We start from the raw sequence: 18265 nt of genomic DNA, 5'->3' as shown, positions 1-18265 counted from the left end.
AAGAGAACAGAAGATTACCATATTTTGTTGTGTAAAGCGCGCAGTTTTTTACCTCAAAATTCAAATAAAAAGTTTGTGCGCGCTTTACATTGATACATCGCTATCCTGGCTGCTAAATTGCAAAAAAATCATTTCGAAATCATAAATATTCATTATAGCCGTCATTTTTTATTCCAGAAAACTTCACCCTATAATCTTACAGACTGAAGGGGTTGTTGTCGAAACAACAAAAAGTCGGTAAAGGCAGATATGAACCAGCGTTAGTTATTTACAAAAAATTAAATTTTGAATAAAGTATGCGAACATTAATTATATTTGTCTGTTTTTGTGCACTTCTACATTGGCAGCTTACGTTAGACTGGTAAAGGTATTCGGTCTTTTTTGCAGGTAACCGTAGGTGTGAAAAGGGACTTCTTTTAAGTGTTTTCCAGTTTGGTCCAGGTTTTTGGCGCCTTGAGTGTTCATCACATTCACGCCTGTGTAGTGCAACAAACAATAACCCAACTTGTCCAACATAATAGATTAACAGCTTTATTTCAATACTGACATATCTCAACAACTGTAGCCCTTTCTCCCATGCGCCATGAAGTTTTTATTCAGGATTCAAATTTAAAGCCCATGCTTTCCCAGAGGGAAAATGACATGATGTACATGAATTCTTATTTTCTCACGTTTTACACGAAATGCACGTGGACTGTTACCGTAAAACGTTGTGTATAAGGCGCATATTTTACCCCCAAATTTAAGTTAAAAAACTTGATGCGCGTTATGCACAACAACAGCCATGCCAAGACATTTTTTCCCTGTCAGTTACCCAGTTACAGTAACTCGCATAATTCTGGTATCCGTTGTTTTAACTGTAATTATGTTAATAATTGTGTTATATTTACAATCTGAATACAGATGGACAAACATTAACATTTATATTTTCTATCTTTTTCAGGTACATACAGAGCATTGAAATCAAATAAATTTGAAGAAGACAAGAGGGCCATGATGGGCCTGAATCGCTCACCTGACTAACCAAATACAATCCCAACCCAGATTTCATCAAGATAAACATTTGATCAAATTTTATAAAGATGGATGAAAACTGTGACCATCTAATGTCTACACAAGTTTTTTGAAGGATGAACTTGAACTTCCACCACTCAAAATGTGCAGCTTTATGAAAACGCCCCTTTGAAATGTATTTTTTTTACCTTTGACCTTGAAGGAAGACCTTGACCTTGAAGGATGACCTTGACCTTCCACCAGTCAAAATGTGCAGCTTCATGATAAAGCCGCTTTGAATTATTTTTTTTACTTTTGACCTTAAAGGATGACCTTGACCTTGAAGAATGACCTTGACCTTGAATTTCCACCACTCAAAATGTGCAGCTTCATGAGAACGCCGCTTTGAATAAAAAAAAAAAATTGACCTTGAAGGATGACCTTGACTTTGAATTTCGACCACTCAAAATGTGCAGCTTCATGAGATACACATGCATGCCAAATATCAAGTTGCTATCTTCAATATTTAAAAAATATGGCCAATGTTAATGTTTTCGGATGGAAAAACACCATATATTTGACATATTACCTTGAAGGATGACCTTGACCTTCACCTTTCACCACTCAAAATGTTCAGCTCCATTAGATACACATGCATGCCAAATATCAAGTTGCTATCTTCAATATTGAAAAAGTTATGGCCAATGTTATAGTTTTCGGACGGACAGACACCATAAATTTGACATTTGACCTTGAAGGATGACCTTGACCTTACACCACTCAAAATGTGCAGCTCCATGAGATACACATGCATACCAAATATCAAGTTGCTATCTTAAATAGTGAACAAGAGATGTGATTGTCAGAAACACAATGCCCCCTAATCAACGCTTTGATTTTTCTTTTGACCTTTGACATTGAAGGATGACCTTGACCTTTCACCACTCAAAATGTGCAGCTCCATGAGATACATATGCATGCCAAATATCAAGTTGCTACGTTCAATATTGCAAAAGTTATGAAGAAGGTTTAAGTTTTGGTTAAAGTTTTTGATATTTTTTTTGACCTTTGACCTTGAAGGATGACCTTGACCTTTCACCACTCAAAATGTGCAGCTCCATGAGATACACATGCATGCCAAATATCAAGTTGCTATGTTCAATATTGCAAAAGTTATAAAGAAGGTTAAAGTTTTGGTGAAAGTTTTGGACACACACATGGACACATACAATGACAGACAGGCCAAAAACAATATACCCCCAATCTTTCTATCCGGGGGCATAACAATTTATGGCCAATGTTAAAGTCTATTAGACATTTGACCTTGAAGGATAACCTTGACCATCACCTTTCACCACTCAAAATGTGCAGCTCCGTGAGATGCACATGCATGCCAAATATCAAGTTTCTGTCTTCAATAATTCAAAAGTTATGGCAAACGTTAAAGTGTTTTTTCGGACAGTCGGACAGACTGACATACAGACATACTGACATACACACATACTAACATACTGACTGACGGACAGTTCAACTGCAATATGGCACCCTAAGGGGGGCATAAAAACAACAACACACAAACAAGTTGTATCTTTATCGTTATCGTCTTTAAGATAATTCATTATTGAAACAATAAAATAACACATGAGATCGGCAATGTAAATAAAACGATTTTCAATTTTTATTTTTGCCTCAAAAAAAAAATTCCCAATTTTTTTGCTTCAAAAAGTAGATGCGCGTTATACACAGCGTTTTAGGGTTATCTGTTTTTAGAAAATTACAAAATTGTCAGAAAAGTATAAAGCAACCCATGCTCCTAATCATAATGAAGCTTTCAATTTTGAATGCTTAATTAAGCTTTCCAATGCCCCGAATTATTGGATTGCGCAATAATAAAATGGCGGCCATTTTTAGTCCGATTTGGTGGTTTTATTGTCTTTAAACATTTTTTTCTCCATTTTTGCATAAATAAAAACAGCCTGTGGCTATAATACATGGTGGCGCTCTTTACATGGGAAAATGCTGTATACTGCAGAAAGCATTGGTACTTCCAGCTACTTACAAGCACTTAATGCTAAGGTTGTCCTACATTTTCATTACCATTCCAGAAGAATCTAGAGAAACAACTATAATGACTCCTACGGAAAACGCACAAAGGTTCAAGACATTGTGACAATTATGTCTTGTTGCCTGCAAGTTTTATCATAAAGTTACTAAGACAAGCTACATAAACAAATGTTGGGTCACAATAACGCATAAAGCATCTTGGTGTCAAAATTTCCTCATTCATTCAACAAGAAGGGATTTGATGATCCAATCAAAGTCTTTTATGAGTTATTTAGCACTGATCCTGGATGCCATAATTCCATGGCCACTGGTGCATGTTCCTATAATACATGCACCCCGTCTATCTAAACATTGCAGACTGCCATTGACAGCAATCCAAAAACACTGGGCAAGTAAGTAAATATTATCAGAACATTGTGTTATGAAACATTGATTACTCTGCTGCACTGTATCCTTTCCTGCATTTTAAATTTATAGACTCTCACAGTTCTTTGCTATTAGAAATAAATCACATTTAAGAAGGCAGCGTTAATCGTTTTGACATTCAAGGGATTCCCTCAAGAATTCCATCTGCAGGAAAACTCCTTAAATGTCAAACACTTGCTGAAGGCTATTAATAGCTTATGTCATAAACATGTGAGGGTTATTAATATTAATGGTGCTTCCATGTTGTTTCAGGGCAACTTGGTTACATCTTGAAACTTTCATATGTCTCAAAACTACACTAGATTGACCATTTGTGTCATGAATTAACAACATGGTATTTGCTTTATTCCCAAAGCTCCTGGTGGAAACCTTAAGGATAGGCAAAATGCATCACAGACTATTTAGTGACACTTTTATTATGCAAAACAAGGCAATTGACAGAAACATATGCCCCTCATAATAAAAATTGACCCAAGGGAATGTCATAATGTTGTCTGGTTATCACACTAACTTTAAAAGCGAACAAACATATCCGGAAAGTTTAGTAAAGATTCTGTTGAAGGAAATTAGTTGAGAGAGCTGAAACAGCAAATTTATCTTTTTTTTGTATCAACAGAATGCAATAAATCATTGCACATTTAGGCTGCGTATCACATTTGGACTCCATTTTATGTGAAGAAACATTTGGAGGAAGTTTTCTGAAGATTCCATGTAACTTGTAACCTTTATAAGTGAGAAAGAAGACACAGCAAATGTTGAATCGTTTTGTATAAATAAATAAAGGGCAATAACTCTGTAGTGCCTGGTGCAAGATGGCTGGTAATCAACCTGGCCTTCATTTTATGAAAACAAGCAATCAGAATTTTGGTGATGATAATAATGTATAAACAAGAGCACCGCCTTGCGGGTGCAGACCGCTCATCTATTTCTTTTTAAAGGTGAAGGGACTCTCATTTTCAATCACAAAGGAGGGAGGAGTGGAGTGAAGAGGGGGTGTATAGTGTGGGGTTGTGGACATTTATTACATTATCTTCCAAAAAAGCGAAAAAAAAAAAATAAATAAAAAAAATCGGGGGGGGGGGGGGGGGGGGGGTATAGTGTGAGGGTGTGGTGATAATTTGTGAGATGATCTTAAAAAAAAAAAAAAAAAAAAAAAAAAAAAATAAAAAAAAAAAATTTGGGGGGGGGGGTGGGGGGGGGGGGGGGGTGGGGGTATAGTGTGAGGGTGTGGTGGTCATTTGTGAGATGATCTTATAAAAAAAAAAAAAAAAAAAAATTAGGGGGGGGGGGGGAGGGGGGGGAGGGGGGGGAGGGCACGGGGGATGGTTTGGGTGAAGTCTATTGTGGTATGTCAGGTAAGAGTAGTTTCATCAAAGTATCAATCAAATCTAATCATAAATAAAGAAGTTATGGCAATTTTAGCAAAATTTAATAATTTGACCTTGAGAGTCAAGGTCATTCAAAGGTCAAAGTAAAATTCAAGTTGCCAGGTACAGTAACCTCATGATAGCATGTAAGTATTTGAAGTTTGAAAGCAATAGCCTTGATACTTCGAGTGGATCGAAACACAAAATTTAACCATATATTAAAAGTTACTAAGTCAAAAAAGGGCCATAATTCCGTAACAATGACAACCAGAGTTATGCAACTTGTCCTTTTACTGTACCCTTATGATAGTTTGTGAGTGTTCCAAGTATGAAAGCAATATCTATGATACTTTAGGGGTAAAGTGACCAAAACATAAATCTTAACCAAATTTTCAATTTTCTAAGTATAAAGGGCCCATAATTCCGTCCAAATGCCAGTCAGAGTTACATAACTTTGCCTGCACCGTCCCCTTATGATAGTTCATAAATCTTGCAAGTATGAAAGCAATAGCTTTGATACTGTAGGAATAAAGTGGACCTAAACACAAAACTTAATCAAATTTTCAATTTTCTAAGTATAAAAAGGGCACATAATTCTGTCAAAATGCCAGTCAGAGTTACATTACTTTGCCTGCACAGTCCCCTTATGATAGTTAGTAAGTGTTGCAAGTATGAAAGCAATAGCTTTGATGCTTAAGGAATAAAATGGACCTAAACACAAAACTTAACCAAAATTGTCAATTTTCTAAGTATAAAAAGGGCACATAATTCTGTCAAAATGCATGCCAGAGTTATCTAACTTTGCCTGCCCAGTCCCCTCATGATAGTAAGTAAGTGTACCAAGTTTGAATGCAATAGCATTGATACTTACTGAGAAAAGTGGAACTAAACGCAAAACTTAACCAAAATTTGCAATTTTTTAAGTATAAAAAGGGCACATAATTCTGTCAAAATGCACGCCAGAGTTATCTAACTTTGCCTGCCTAGTCCCCTCATGATAGTAAGTAAGTGTACCAAGTTTGAATGCAATAGCATTGATACTTTCTGAGAAAAGTGGACCTAAACGCAAAACTTAACCGGACGCCGACGCCAACGCCGACGCCAACGCCAACGCCAACGCCAACGCCGACGCCGACGCCAAGGTGATGACAATAGCTCATAATTTTTTTTCAAAAAATAGATGAGCTAAAAAAAGTATGATTTGGAGAGCAAACATGGAAAAATTAAATTTGTTTTGTATGAACCGTCATTACTTTGAATTGCTTCATGTGAATGGACTGGTTATCACACTAGGCCACAATTGTATGTCAAAAAACATTTGGAGAACATTCTATGAATGTTGTGTGACTTTTTGAGCAGATATAACAAGAAACCATCTGAGAAGTTTTTTTTTGTCACAATATTGCACTATATATTCAGATAAAGGAAACGTCTTGAGGGCACAGTAGCTAGGAGGACAAGTTTTTTTTATATAAAATTTCAAAGGGCCATAACTCTGTGAAAAATCATCCGACCAGAACCCGTTGATAATATGCACATCTCCTCTTGGTAGTGAAGCTTCCCATGAAGTTTCATTGAATTCCGGTCATTAGTTGCTGAGAAATAGCCCGGACAAGAATTGCACTACATGTAAAGTTAATGGAAAATTTCAAAGGGCCATAACTCTGTGAAAAATCATTCGAACAGAACCCGCTGAAAATATGCACATTTCCTCTTGGTAGTAAAGCTTCCCATAAAGTTTCAATGAATTCCGGTCATTAGTTGCTGAAAAATAGCCCGGACAAGAATTGCACTATATGTACAGTTAATGGAAAATTTCAAAGGGCCATTACTCTGTAAAAAATCATCCGACCAGAAACCGCTGATAATATGCACATCTCCTCTTGGTAGTGAAGCTTTCCATAAAGTTCCATTGAATTCCGGTCATTAGTTGCTGAAAAATAGCCTGGACAAAAATTGTGCACAGACGGACACACAGACGGACGGACAAAACGAGGACTATATGCTCCCCCCAATATTTATTTTTTTTTGGGGGGGGGGGGGGAGCATAATAAATGTGCCTCCCTATCCATTCATTAAGGATGTTCAGATTATAAATCTCCTCAAGAGACAGACATATAAAAACAATTGCAGCTACACAAAAATCCTCCACTTCAATAACCAGTAAAATAGCATTGTATGGTATTATGGACACAATTCTTGTTTGGGCATAGTCTTTTCATTTGATTTATTGTTCTGAGGGAAACTGTTATTGCTTACAATGATCCCCATTGAACAAAGAAAACATACCATTTTAGTTATCAGATTGGTTATTTGCACAAGAATTTCAAATGCAAAAAGTAATCCCATCTACAAGACATTGTCAGACTTTTAAAACACTCATTAAAGGGACCTTTAAACTTTTTGCTAAATTGATAAAAATAAAAAAAATGTTTCAGATTGGAAAATTTCCGTTGTAATTATGATATTTATAAGGAAACAGTACAACTGAACATTTAACATGCTCTATATACATCATTCACTGTATGAGTACAGATGGCAGAGTGGTCTAAGAGTTAGACTTTTAATCAAGTGGTCAGTGGATCCAGCCCAGTTAAGAGTTACTTTTTTTCTTTAATTTTATTCTTGCTTTTTACTGAAGCTTTTTAGATCCAATGTTTGCATTAATCAATATAAAGCATTTAATGACAAACTTCAATACATGCCCGAATCTCTTGAAGAGGTCACTTTGAAGGTTAACCTGGGCTTATATCACTTAAGGTCCTGTCACACTAGGCCACGGTCATGAAGACCGCGCTGCGTCCTGAACAGGATACAAATTGTAAAAAATGCATTTTTCAAGTTTTTGCTATGCTCATACCACGTTTGCGCTAAGTTCTAACTGCCTCCAACACGTTCCCACTATGTTCTTATTGCGCGTGTATTCAGGCGGGTACCAAGTCCGATACGTTCTTGCTATGCTTTTACTACGCTCGCACTAGGTTGCTACTACGACCGCCAAGATAGCACTGCGTTCTTTCCACGCGCCCATCACGTTATAATCGTGTTCTATGTCTGCACGAAAATTCAATGAAAGAGGAAAGTGGTGTTCCAGATTAGCCTGTGCGAATTGCACAGGCTGATCCGAGACGGCATTTTACGTAGGTATCACTATAACAGCTTTTCTCATAGAACGACCCAATTTTAGTGTATATCAACTGCAGTATGACCTATGAATCAACAAAGTTAAGATTTATAAATATAGTTGTACATATTAATGCAAATTTAATTACATAACCATTTAACAAACCATAATTGAATTACCAATACAAAGTAAATTATACACATCACATAATGTCAAATGCAATCATTAGTAAAACCAGGAACACCTTAAGTTATCAGTCTTAGTAGGTCCAAAACGCTTATCCAACTCTATTAACTTGTTACGATATGTTCTTGCCATGGCACCGATCCTGCTGGACTGTTGAAGTACAACTCCAGTTGCCTTTTTCCTGCTACAGTATCTCTGTTAGGTCCGTTGATTGCTTCAACTTAATGCATGTTTGCATTGGCTCTCCAGAGGCCTGGTACTTCATTATGTTGATCATCCTCCGCGTCAAGTTGGGCATTCTGCGTAACGGGATACCGTTTTCTCATTAGATTATGAAGGCATATGCAAACCTCGAGTACAGTTCTCACTATGTCAGGTCCTTGCATCATTGTGGTCAATACTATCTGCCATATCTGTGCCAGTATACCAAAAGCGTTCTCTACTACACGTCTCTCTCTTGAAATTCTATAGTTGTTTATCAACTCTTGCTTCCAAAGTTGGTGGGAGTATGGTTTCATCGAGTGGGTTCGTAGTCCAAAAGCGTCATCATCCAAGATAAAATGTGGCCTGTCCTGATCATCATTGGGAATTGGGTCTGGATCTGGGAATCCGATTGTTCCATTTTCCAAACACTCCTTCAATTCGGACTTGTTGTATATCTGAGCATCAGACATGGACCCATATCCACCATTATCTGTCCACACAAACTTATAATCGGCGTCCATCAAAGCCAGAACAACCACCGAAAAGAAGCCTTAAATTTTGTAATTGTGATACAATCATCCAGTGTTATTTGGGCATCTGATAGCCACATGTTTGCCATCCATTGCTCCGCAGGCATGTGGCACATTCCACTTTGTCTGAAACTCTTCAACAATAGTGCGCCATTCGACTTGTGATGTTGGGCATGATATGACTTCGTCCTTATATTCGTCAACGATTGCCCGGCACACTTCACGAATAAACAAAGATATTGTGTTCCTAGCAACTCTAAAGGCGTACTGCAAGGACAGGTACTTGTCGCCAGATGCAGAGTGTCGTAGCGTAATCGCAAGTTTCAGACCTGGATCTAGCGCTTTCCTGAAGGGGGTGTCTGGCTTCTTACATCTTGGACCAACTCGCTTGAGAAGCTCATAAAACATTTCAGGAGGCATTCTCAGAAAATTAAAGAATGATTTCTGATCTTCCATTTTTAATTCTGCCATAAGTTGATCATAATGGCCAAATTTGCAGGCTTCTTTCTGCTGACAGCCAAGGCCGCACTCAGCAAGACCTGGGCTGTCTTTTATTTCTTCTCCGCCTTCTCCTTCTCACAAGCAATATTGCAACCTGTCCATCTTAAAGAACCTGTTGTCCAGCCAATACAGCAACATGCTGGGAAAGTTCTTGGTTGTCCATTCTAAATTGAAATGGAAGTGAAAGAGAAATGAATCCAGTTTTTATACTCTACCACCAGAACATGACATGGTCGTGGATAGAGCCTGCTGCAAACGTACCTTAGATGTGATAAGCACCAGTAGAACATACAAAGAACCTAATGCGGTCTTATGAAACGTAGGAGGGACGTATATCATTGTCGCAACACTAGCTTGGAAGGGTCGTAGTGAGAACCCCAAGGACGTAGCAAGAACGTAGTGACAATCTAGAGACAACGTGTTGCGAACGTCACACACTCGTCCACGTCTGCACTATGCGTGTATTGCGTCTATGAGGTTCTTACTAGGTTTTAGCTACGTCATTACTACAACCTTGCCAAGTTCTTACCATGTCCTGATTTGACCATGTCCTGAGTTTTAAGTTTTGAACATGTTCAAAGTTCACCCACGTCCTAAACGTCCATGAAGACCGAACCACGTGAAAAGCCGTGTCTACTGCTTCGTCGCTATGTTGTACACGTTCGCACTGCATCCTGGCATATTTTTTAGGACATAGTGGGAACGTGGCCTAGTGTGACGGGAATATTACACAACAAGGATATAAACTCATCATTTTACCATGATAAGCCCAGACTTGTTCTTTAAGTAGGATTTGCATGGAGAATATTAGGGTATTCTCTGAAAATATTTGAATTCAGCACACAGTTTATGGGTTTATAACATGTGGGCTAATATGGCGTACCAATTGGGTCGAAAGTCAACAAGACCTTATAGGTAATAAGAGAAATGTACTTTGACGTACAATATGTATGTCGACTTACAAAAATTGTACTGCTACATACAAATATGAAATAAACTTCGACACATATATTTGTACGTCAAAGTACATTTTGTACTTCGACGTACATTTGTGTACGTCGACATACCCATTTCTGAACAGCCAACCAAAACACTTGTCTCTTGAGCCGCTTTTCCTTCAGATTTATTCATAATAAATGTTTAAAATCTCTTTTTAATTTTGAGGACAAAATGAATAAAAATTCAAGGCGTTATCATTATTGAGTTATTATTTGGAAACCATTTTACTATTTCGAGTCACTGTGACCTTGACCTTTGATATAGTGACCTGAAAATCAATAGGGGTCATCTGCAAGTCATGATCAATGTACCTATGAAGTTTCATGATCCTAGGCCTATTAGCATTCTTGAGTCATCATCAGGAAACTATTTTACTATTTAGAGTCACTGTGACCTTGACCTTTGACCTAGTTTCATGAAGTTTCATGATCCTAGGCCTAAGCCTTCTTGAGTTATCATTCGGAAACCATCTGGTGGACAGACTGACGGACCGACCGACATGTGCAAAACAATATACCCCCTCTTCTTCGAAGGGGGGGGCATAAAAACGTATCAATAGTCTGAAAAAAAACGCAGTGAATGTTAAACATGCGGATCAAAGCAACAGATGTAAGGGGTCTTCTGATTGGCTAACACTCAAGGGTCAGTAAAAATTGTACATAGATGTACAATTTTGTATGTCAAAGAACAAAATAATGTACGTCGACTTACATTTCTATTTTCAGATAGTAGGTCTTGATGACTTTTGACCCAAATGGTATGTCATAGGCTAAAGCTAATTTATATCCCTGCCACATACTGGTGTGCATTTAGGTTGTCATGGGCTAATCTTTATACTGTAATGTCTTCAACCTCTGTTTAATGTAAAATTAAAACAGTACATTGTAAATGAACCACGTGCAGCGATTTTTTGGCCAATTGGGAAAAGTACCGGTACTTGCCAAATTGGGATAAATATGTGCAAAATAACTTTGAAATTGGAAAAATTTGTGTTGTGAAGCTGAATATTGGGTGGTGTTTTTGTTTTTTTGCTCCCAAATACTTAAAAATTGATAAGTGTTTTCAAGTTGTCATTATTATTTTTACCTATAAGGTTCAAGCAATTCTGTGAGCTGCATAGGGAAACTAACTAAATGTTGCAATAAATTTTTCATTTTTTTTGGGGGGGGGGGGGGGGGGGGGGGCGAAAACCTTCAGTTGGGATTTTTTTCGACAGCAGTTGGGAAATGTGTTTGTTTTTCCTGATTGGGAAAGTGCCGTTTTCATGTTTATTATAAAGAAGAATAAAAATCGCTGACTTGGTCACTGTCATGAATTGTGACATACATTTATGCTGTTTTTTAAAGGGGTGTATCCTAAATGACAGGCACAATGTAACAAGACTATTTCTCAAAATCTCATTATGCAAGCACCATTGTTATCAATTATACCCTGTCACAAATCACATATGATGTTTTGGATGCAATTGTGTTTTAGCATACTATTCACATAAGTGTTCTACAATAAGCTGTTCTTTTCCTGAAAGGCTTTCAAGTGAATGAAGGAAATATATTTTCAGCAACCATGATATAAGCAAAACCTTCGAAAGGGGGCATAAAAATTGAGGGGGGAGGGGGGGGTATATTTTTGTATTTGAAATGTCATATTTGATACAAAGTGTTGTTTTTTTTCTCTAAAAAACACAATTAGTTCACCTTTCAAATGGGAAAAAATAATAAAGGCTGTTTGAAACACAAATCTTTCATAGTCAAATCAGTTTTAACAAGAGATTGACAAGCAACATGGTCCCCTACCGGTGAAACTCCACCATTGTCAGTTTTTTAATATATATTTGTTGCTATAGCAACCAGAATTCTTGACGTAGGAACAAATGAAATGACATGCATAATCTCCATATTGCCATTTATCCATGTTTCAAGTTTCATAAAAAAATATGAAGAACTTTTAAAATTATCGCAGGATCCAGAAAAGTGTGAGGGACTGCATGACAGACAGACATGTAGACAGACAAAGCGCAAACCATAAGTCCCCTCCGATTTCACCGGTAGGAGACAACAAGCAACTTAACTGGTGAAAAATTTTCCAGAAAGTTAGGACTTATAGCTTGGGTAATACTATTGTTATTGCTCAAAACAGACATCTTGCATAGTCAAAGTTGTAAAGTCAAAATCTAGGTTTATATTTAAAGCTTTCGTACCAAAAATTGCACAATGTAAAGCCCTTACTGAGTTTTGATAAGCAGGGAAATTAAATACTAAATATTCACACAAAATGGCTATTCATGTCATTCATACATCAAATTAAACACAATGGATTCATCAGTTTTAAAAGTGATTAGATAACGAAATGTTCAATGTCATGCAGTTGCAGTCATGCTGTGGCTGAAAACCCATTTTAAACCTTTTTTTCCTGTTACATGATCTCTAAATATTTTTTAATTTATGTTGTTGTGTAATTTCAGGGAGAACATCATGTTTTGTTGTTCTTTATTTGATTTAGGTACAAGCATACATTAAGTAAATTGTACTTCAGGTTCTTTACATATAGAAAAATTCAATAAAAATAAAATGATCTAAAGACAATAAATTTGTTTCAATCAAGTATTTTATTAGCGAAAAGTCATTAATATCATGCAAGTTGATGACAATTTAGCCATGCAAAATATTTAAATCATTTAAGAATGATTATATATAAGCAGGGATCATATTTTCCCGCAACATCAATCGGTACGGATATAAATGGGGAAAAGTATCCGAAAATGTATATCCGAAATCATGACAAATTACGTTAAAATATATACCATTGATTTTGCCATTCATGAAGGTGGCATAATACATGTACAAGTAAAATTTCCTTCGGCATTTTTTTTTAAACGGAACGAGTTTTCGCAACTGGTTTTATTATTTGGTATTTCATTGTTGTTTCGTGTGCTGTTTTATCAGACTTTTTTCATCGTTGTCAATATTATTAATCTGTGTAAGTCTATACCCATGTTTTTAATTGTTGTCGACTCGATAATAGCTTACAAACATGCACTGAACCAAACGAATGTCTGTGCGTAGGTTGGCTACTGACAACAACAACAAAATATTTAATAAATAATTTGTTGTCAAATAACCCAATGCCGATAGTTTAGATGCGTAAGGATGTATAATCACGAGAGCCAAGCATTTGAAACCACGCATCTAATTTTCTAGTCGTGATTTATTCAACAACAAAGTATAAAGCACACGAATAATTTTGATTCTAACACGGTTTAACTAAAGATTTATTCAATGTAAATTATTTTTCTTGTGTACTATTTTCTGTGAAGTTCCGCCCATAAAAATAACTTTCAGCTGTTCTGTCGATCAGATCCGCGACTTTCATTCATATTATATTACCGGATTATTACGCCGGTGGAAAATGTATCGACATGTTTTGTTTAGTTACAGCGCGTGCATTCAGATGCGTCTTTTCGGATGCGTCTTAAATCCGCTGTTCACAAGTTTTTGATTCTTGGTCTGACTCGCAATAAACCGGTCCTGACCGGTTTAGAGACTGCAGCGAATGGTTATCACACCTAATCGAGATAAGAATGTCATTAGGGCGTGTTAGCATGTACACTGTGTAATCGATTTCATGACATGGGAATTTTAATAGCAAACAGATTCGGACCAACTATTTGGGATTTTCAATCGGTCTTTCATGACCCCAATCGGTCTAGGACTGACAAAACCGAAAAAAATATGATCCCTGTATATAAGTCTATGCAATTTATATTTGGTGGATTGAAGGCCTTGAGCTAAAAACCCAGATGTTGTGTGTGACATCCCATCTCCACATTATGAGCTTTACAATTCAATTAATGTTTAGAAATTGTTGTTTTTAATAATAAATATATTATGTATATGTATTAAAAAAGCAACCTACTTTAGGATGGAATAAATCTGTAATTACCTGGAATGGTATCAACTTGTGCAAATTCTCCCAAATCTTCTTCATTCTGGATTTCTCTAAGACAAGATCTTTTATACCATTCTCCACATTTTTTGTTTCAATCATTTTATTTCCAGCTTCTACATTAATATCTGACATTTCATTTCGGTTTCCTTTAATTTTAGAATCTGAGTTTTGTGCGTTATTTTCATTATTTCCACTGGCAGCATTTAGAGCAGAATTTTCATCATTTTTCCAAACTATTTCACCAGTCTCAACATTTTCATCAAATATTTCTACACCATAATTCTTTTTATTTTCATCTATTTCACCATCTAGCAACCTCAGTTTTATCTGGCAGGACTTAAGCACAAAATTATCCTGGGCATTGAAAACCCGGATATCTTCAAATGAGCAATCCTCTACTCTCCTCAGACAAACAAAAGTCCTCGAGGCAACAGATGAAGAACACATAGGATCAGCATTTGTGAAATCCGTGTCCGGTTTTGGCAATACAATTTCGCTTCTGTTGGTCTTAACATGAGTAAACTCTTTAGCATTTACCATGTATGATTCATCAACATCATCCACAGACTCTGCTGCAGGGATCTTCTTCAAAGCGCTTGTCTTCTTTGACAGAGTTGTGGACTTTTTCTCCGTGATTTTCACGTTACCTGCCTCAGCTGAGCAGATCTTTTGTTTTTCTTTTAAAGTCATCTTTCTGCCAGACCTCACTCCAACCTGTTCAACATTATTCAGAGACTCCCGACTTTTGTCAGGCTTGTCATCTCTGCCATCACCAGTGATATCCCTCAAAGTTCCATTCTCCCACTGCAACACAATCTCATCAGATCCATCACCTGTCTCAGCCAGACTAGCAGCCAACTCCTTGTCACCAGCACCCTCCCTCACTGTCAATTCATTGCCACTTTCCCCAGTTTCAACTATGACAAGATCAGTGGAAGCTTTTGACCTTTCAGTTGCCTGATCATTGATATTTGTTTTCTCATTATCTAATTCAATACTTTCCTCTTCCTCCACATTTCTACTCCGCTCTTTCTCTGATTTATCCAATCTCTCATTGTCATTATCATCAGCATAATTGCAAAGATCAGTTTCAGATAGATGAGATATGTTTTTGCCATCATTGCCTTTCCCAGAACTAGCTTCAGACTGCTTCCCTTTGCTAACCTTTTCACCATCTTTGTCAAGACCTGCTTCAGGCACCATAGATCCGCTTCTAGCATTATTATCTTTGACAATCCTGTCAGGACCTGCTTTCCATTCATCATGAGCATCACTAGCTTGTTTGGAGGCCTGTTCCTTATCCAAGTCTCTCTTTTGCTTGGTTTGCTGCAGGCTTTTGTCAGCCTTCGTTGTGAATCCATGTGTCTTTCCTCTGCCCCAAGGGAAGCTGTAAAACCCCTTCATGTCAATGATGGCAAGCTCCTCAGGAATCCTCATTTCTAGCTTCACCTGGAAACATAACAAACACCTGAATATCCACAAGAATTTGTGAAAAGTATTCACGCTATGGCCAATTGGGGCTTAATGCATGTAATTGGCACAGGCTAATCAGAGACTAAACTTTCCTTCTAAACTGTATTTTTACTAAAAAGAGACTTCCTTTTAACTAGAACAAGCAACTTCGTTCAATTGATATCCTCCGCTAAATATCAATTTTGTTTATGGATGGATGAAAATCACTTAATATTAGTATAATCCTTAAAAATTAATTAACTCTAGGGTAATTGATTTTTATGCATTGCAAATCTCCTCATTGATATCTATACACCCATGAAGTTTTATTTTGAAATTTGAAGCGTATGTGCGATGAAGCCTAGAAAAATTACATCATACAAAACAAAAAATGACAATAACTCTTATTTAAGAAAGAATAGGGTTAATGTTTATAAGCACCTCATTGATATCAAGACACCAAGTTTCATATTGAAATCTTGTATGGTATCTGAGATACAGCTCTAAAACATTACATCATACAAAATAAACAAAGAGCGATAAATCTTATTTAAGAAAGTGTAAGGTTATGTTTCTTGTGCATTACACTTCTCCTCATTGATATCTATACACCCATGAAACTCCACAATTATATTCTATATAGTTTCTGATAAATAGCCCTAAAATGCTTGCAACAGACGGACAAGGCCAAGTCTATATCCCTCCGCCTTTTGCGGTGGATACAAAACAAGAGGGCAATGATGGCCCTGAATCGCTCACCTGACTAACCTTTCTTCATCAACTTAAATTCTATCAGACTATGGCTAGCTATATCATGAAGTACAAAAGGACAAATTTCAGGACCATAGCTTAAAAAAAAGAAGATGGCCCTAGATCGCTCATCTGGGAAAACTGGTTTAATACATGAACAGAAGCTCCTACAAGCTCTTTATAATATTATACATGAACAGGAGCTCCTACAAGCTCTTTCTAATATTATGTCCATTTTGATTCAAGATGGCTCATATGCAAATGCAACCTGATCACATCATATCAATTGTATGGCTATACTCGAATCAACATTCTAGAGCACAAACAGATGACCTCTTGACTGTGTTTTGACCCCAGTTGTTTTGTATGCAATCCAAATTTAGACGAAAGAAAGACAACACCAGGAGATGTGATACCTAGTTGAGCTTGGTCAGTTAATGTTAAAAGACAACCAATGGTGTAATAATATATACAGATGGACGGACATTTACAAACCAGTATGCTTTTTAGTGTAAATGTGAATCAATTAAATGTCAGGATATTGGCTGGAATAGCCACACATATTTTTGTAGTAATCTTGATAGTAGTAGTCAATTAATACTAATACTTCATTATGTATAAATTAAAATCAATAGACGAAAAACCAATTCCTGTCTAGAAAAGATAAACATTTCTTTCAAAGACTAATAAAAAATATTGAAGATAGTTATCTATTTTTTATCATTGGGTCCCTGAAGCATTTTTTTACCAAAAGGTAAGGAAAGTAAATTAAAAAAAGTTCTTATATAGACATGTTTTGATATGTCGATCCTGTTTGTTTTTTAGGAAGTGTTAATGGAATTTGTTATACATTAAAATGATTTAACGTTATGTGCAATAAATAAATGGGTCAAAGACAGAAACATAATCCAGAATAAAATGTTATGTAACACATCATCATGAAAGAATCCCAAATTGTTTACCGCTGACCTTCTTCGCATAGTACACTTAAATATTAATAAACTAAAGTTATTATAGTATGTTAAGTAATGAAATCTCTCATTAATAGAAAATATAGTATAATTAATTCCTTTATCAACTTGATAACTCATATTGTTCATATCAATAAATTAAGTTGCACAAGTGGTCAAAAATTGAAGGTCATCAAAGTCCATAAGTACATTTTGAGGAATTGAGTTGAATTTCATCTCCTGCATAACCCCTTAATGAGCCCTACACTAGAGATGATGCAGTCACCACAGCCGAGAATATCAGGACAAGGCTTATCAGCAGTCGAGAACACATAAAATTAAATTTCTCTGTATTAAATCTAATTAAATCGGATTCAGGAAATCACATAACCAGGGTAAGTTTGTGAAAATTGGGTAGTAAATAACTTACTTGTATGAAGAAATTCCTTTTTCAGATTCTCTGATGCTAATATGCTGCCTTTTGCAGAGGGAGGATTTGACAAAACAAAACAACCGCAAAACAGGAGGACTGTGGGCCATTGATGAACAAAGTTTACATATGAACTTAAAGCATGCCAATTAACCATTATGGTGTTTTGTAAGCATCTTGTGGGGATTCATGTTAAAAATTGTATGGACAACACTAACAGTGTGGCGTATATACAAAATTATGGGGAAAGAAAAGACATGCTGCATGACCTAGCAAGGGATCTATGGTTATGGTGCATAGAGAGAAAAATTCATTTAACAGTAGCCCATATACCAGGGACTGAT

At 36.5% G+C, this 18265-nt stretch overlaps 1 protein-coding gene across 1 annotated transcript in view; it reads right to left on the bottom strand.

Annotated features, from left to right (window-relative positions):
• Positions 1–18265, bottom strand: part of LOC127877297 (general transcription factor 3C polypeptide 1-like) — a 413141-nt gene that overhangs the window by 242182 nt on the left and 152694 nt on the right. Inside the window, exon 37 of the mRNA XM_052422993.1 lies at positions 14334–15788. Within this exon, the coding sequence (XP_052278953.1) occupies positions 14334–15788 (1455 nt within the window). The remainder of the gene's footprint in view (positions 1–14333; positions 15789–18265) is intronic.

Source organism: Dreissena polymorpha, chromosome 1 (assembly GCF_020536995.1).
Source record: "Dreissena polymorpha isolate Duluth1 chromosome 1, UMN_Dpol_1.0, whole genome shotgun sequence".
Classification (NCBI taxonomy): domain Eukaryota; kingdom Metazoa; phylum Mollusca; class Bivalvia; order Myida; family Dreissenidae; genus Dreissena; species Dreissena polymorpha.
The sequence above is the reverse complement of the archived record's forward strand: the minus strand, read 5'-3'. Positions and strand labels throughout refer to the sequence as shown.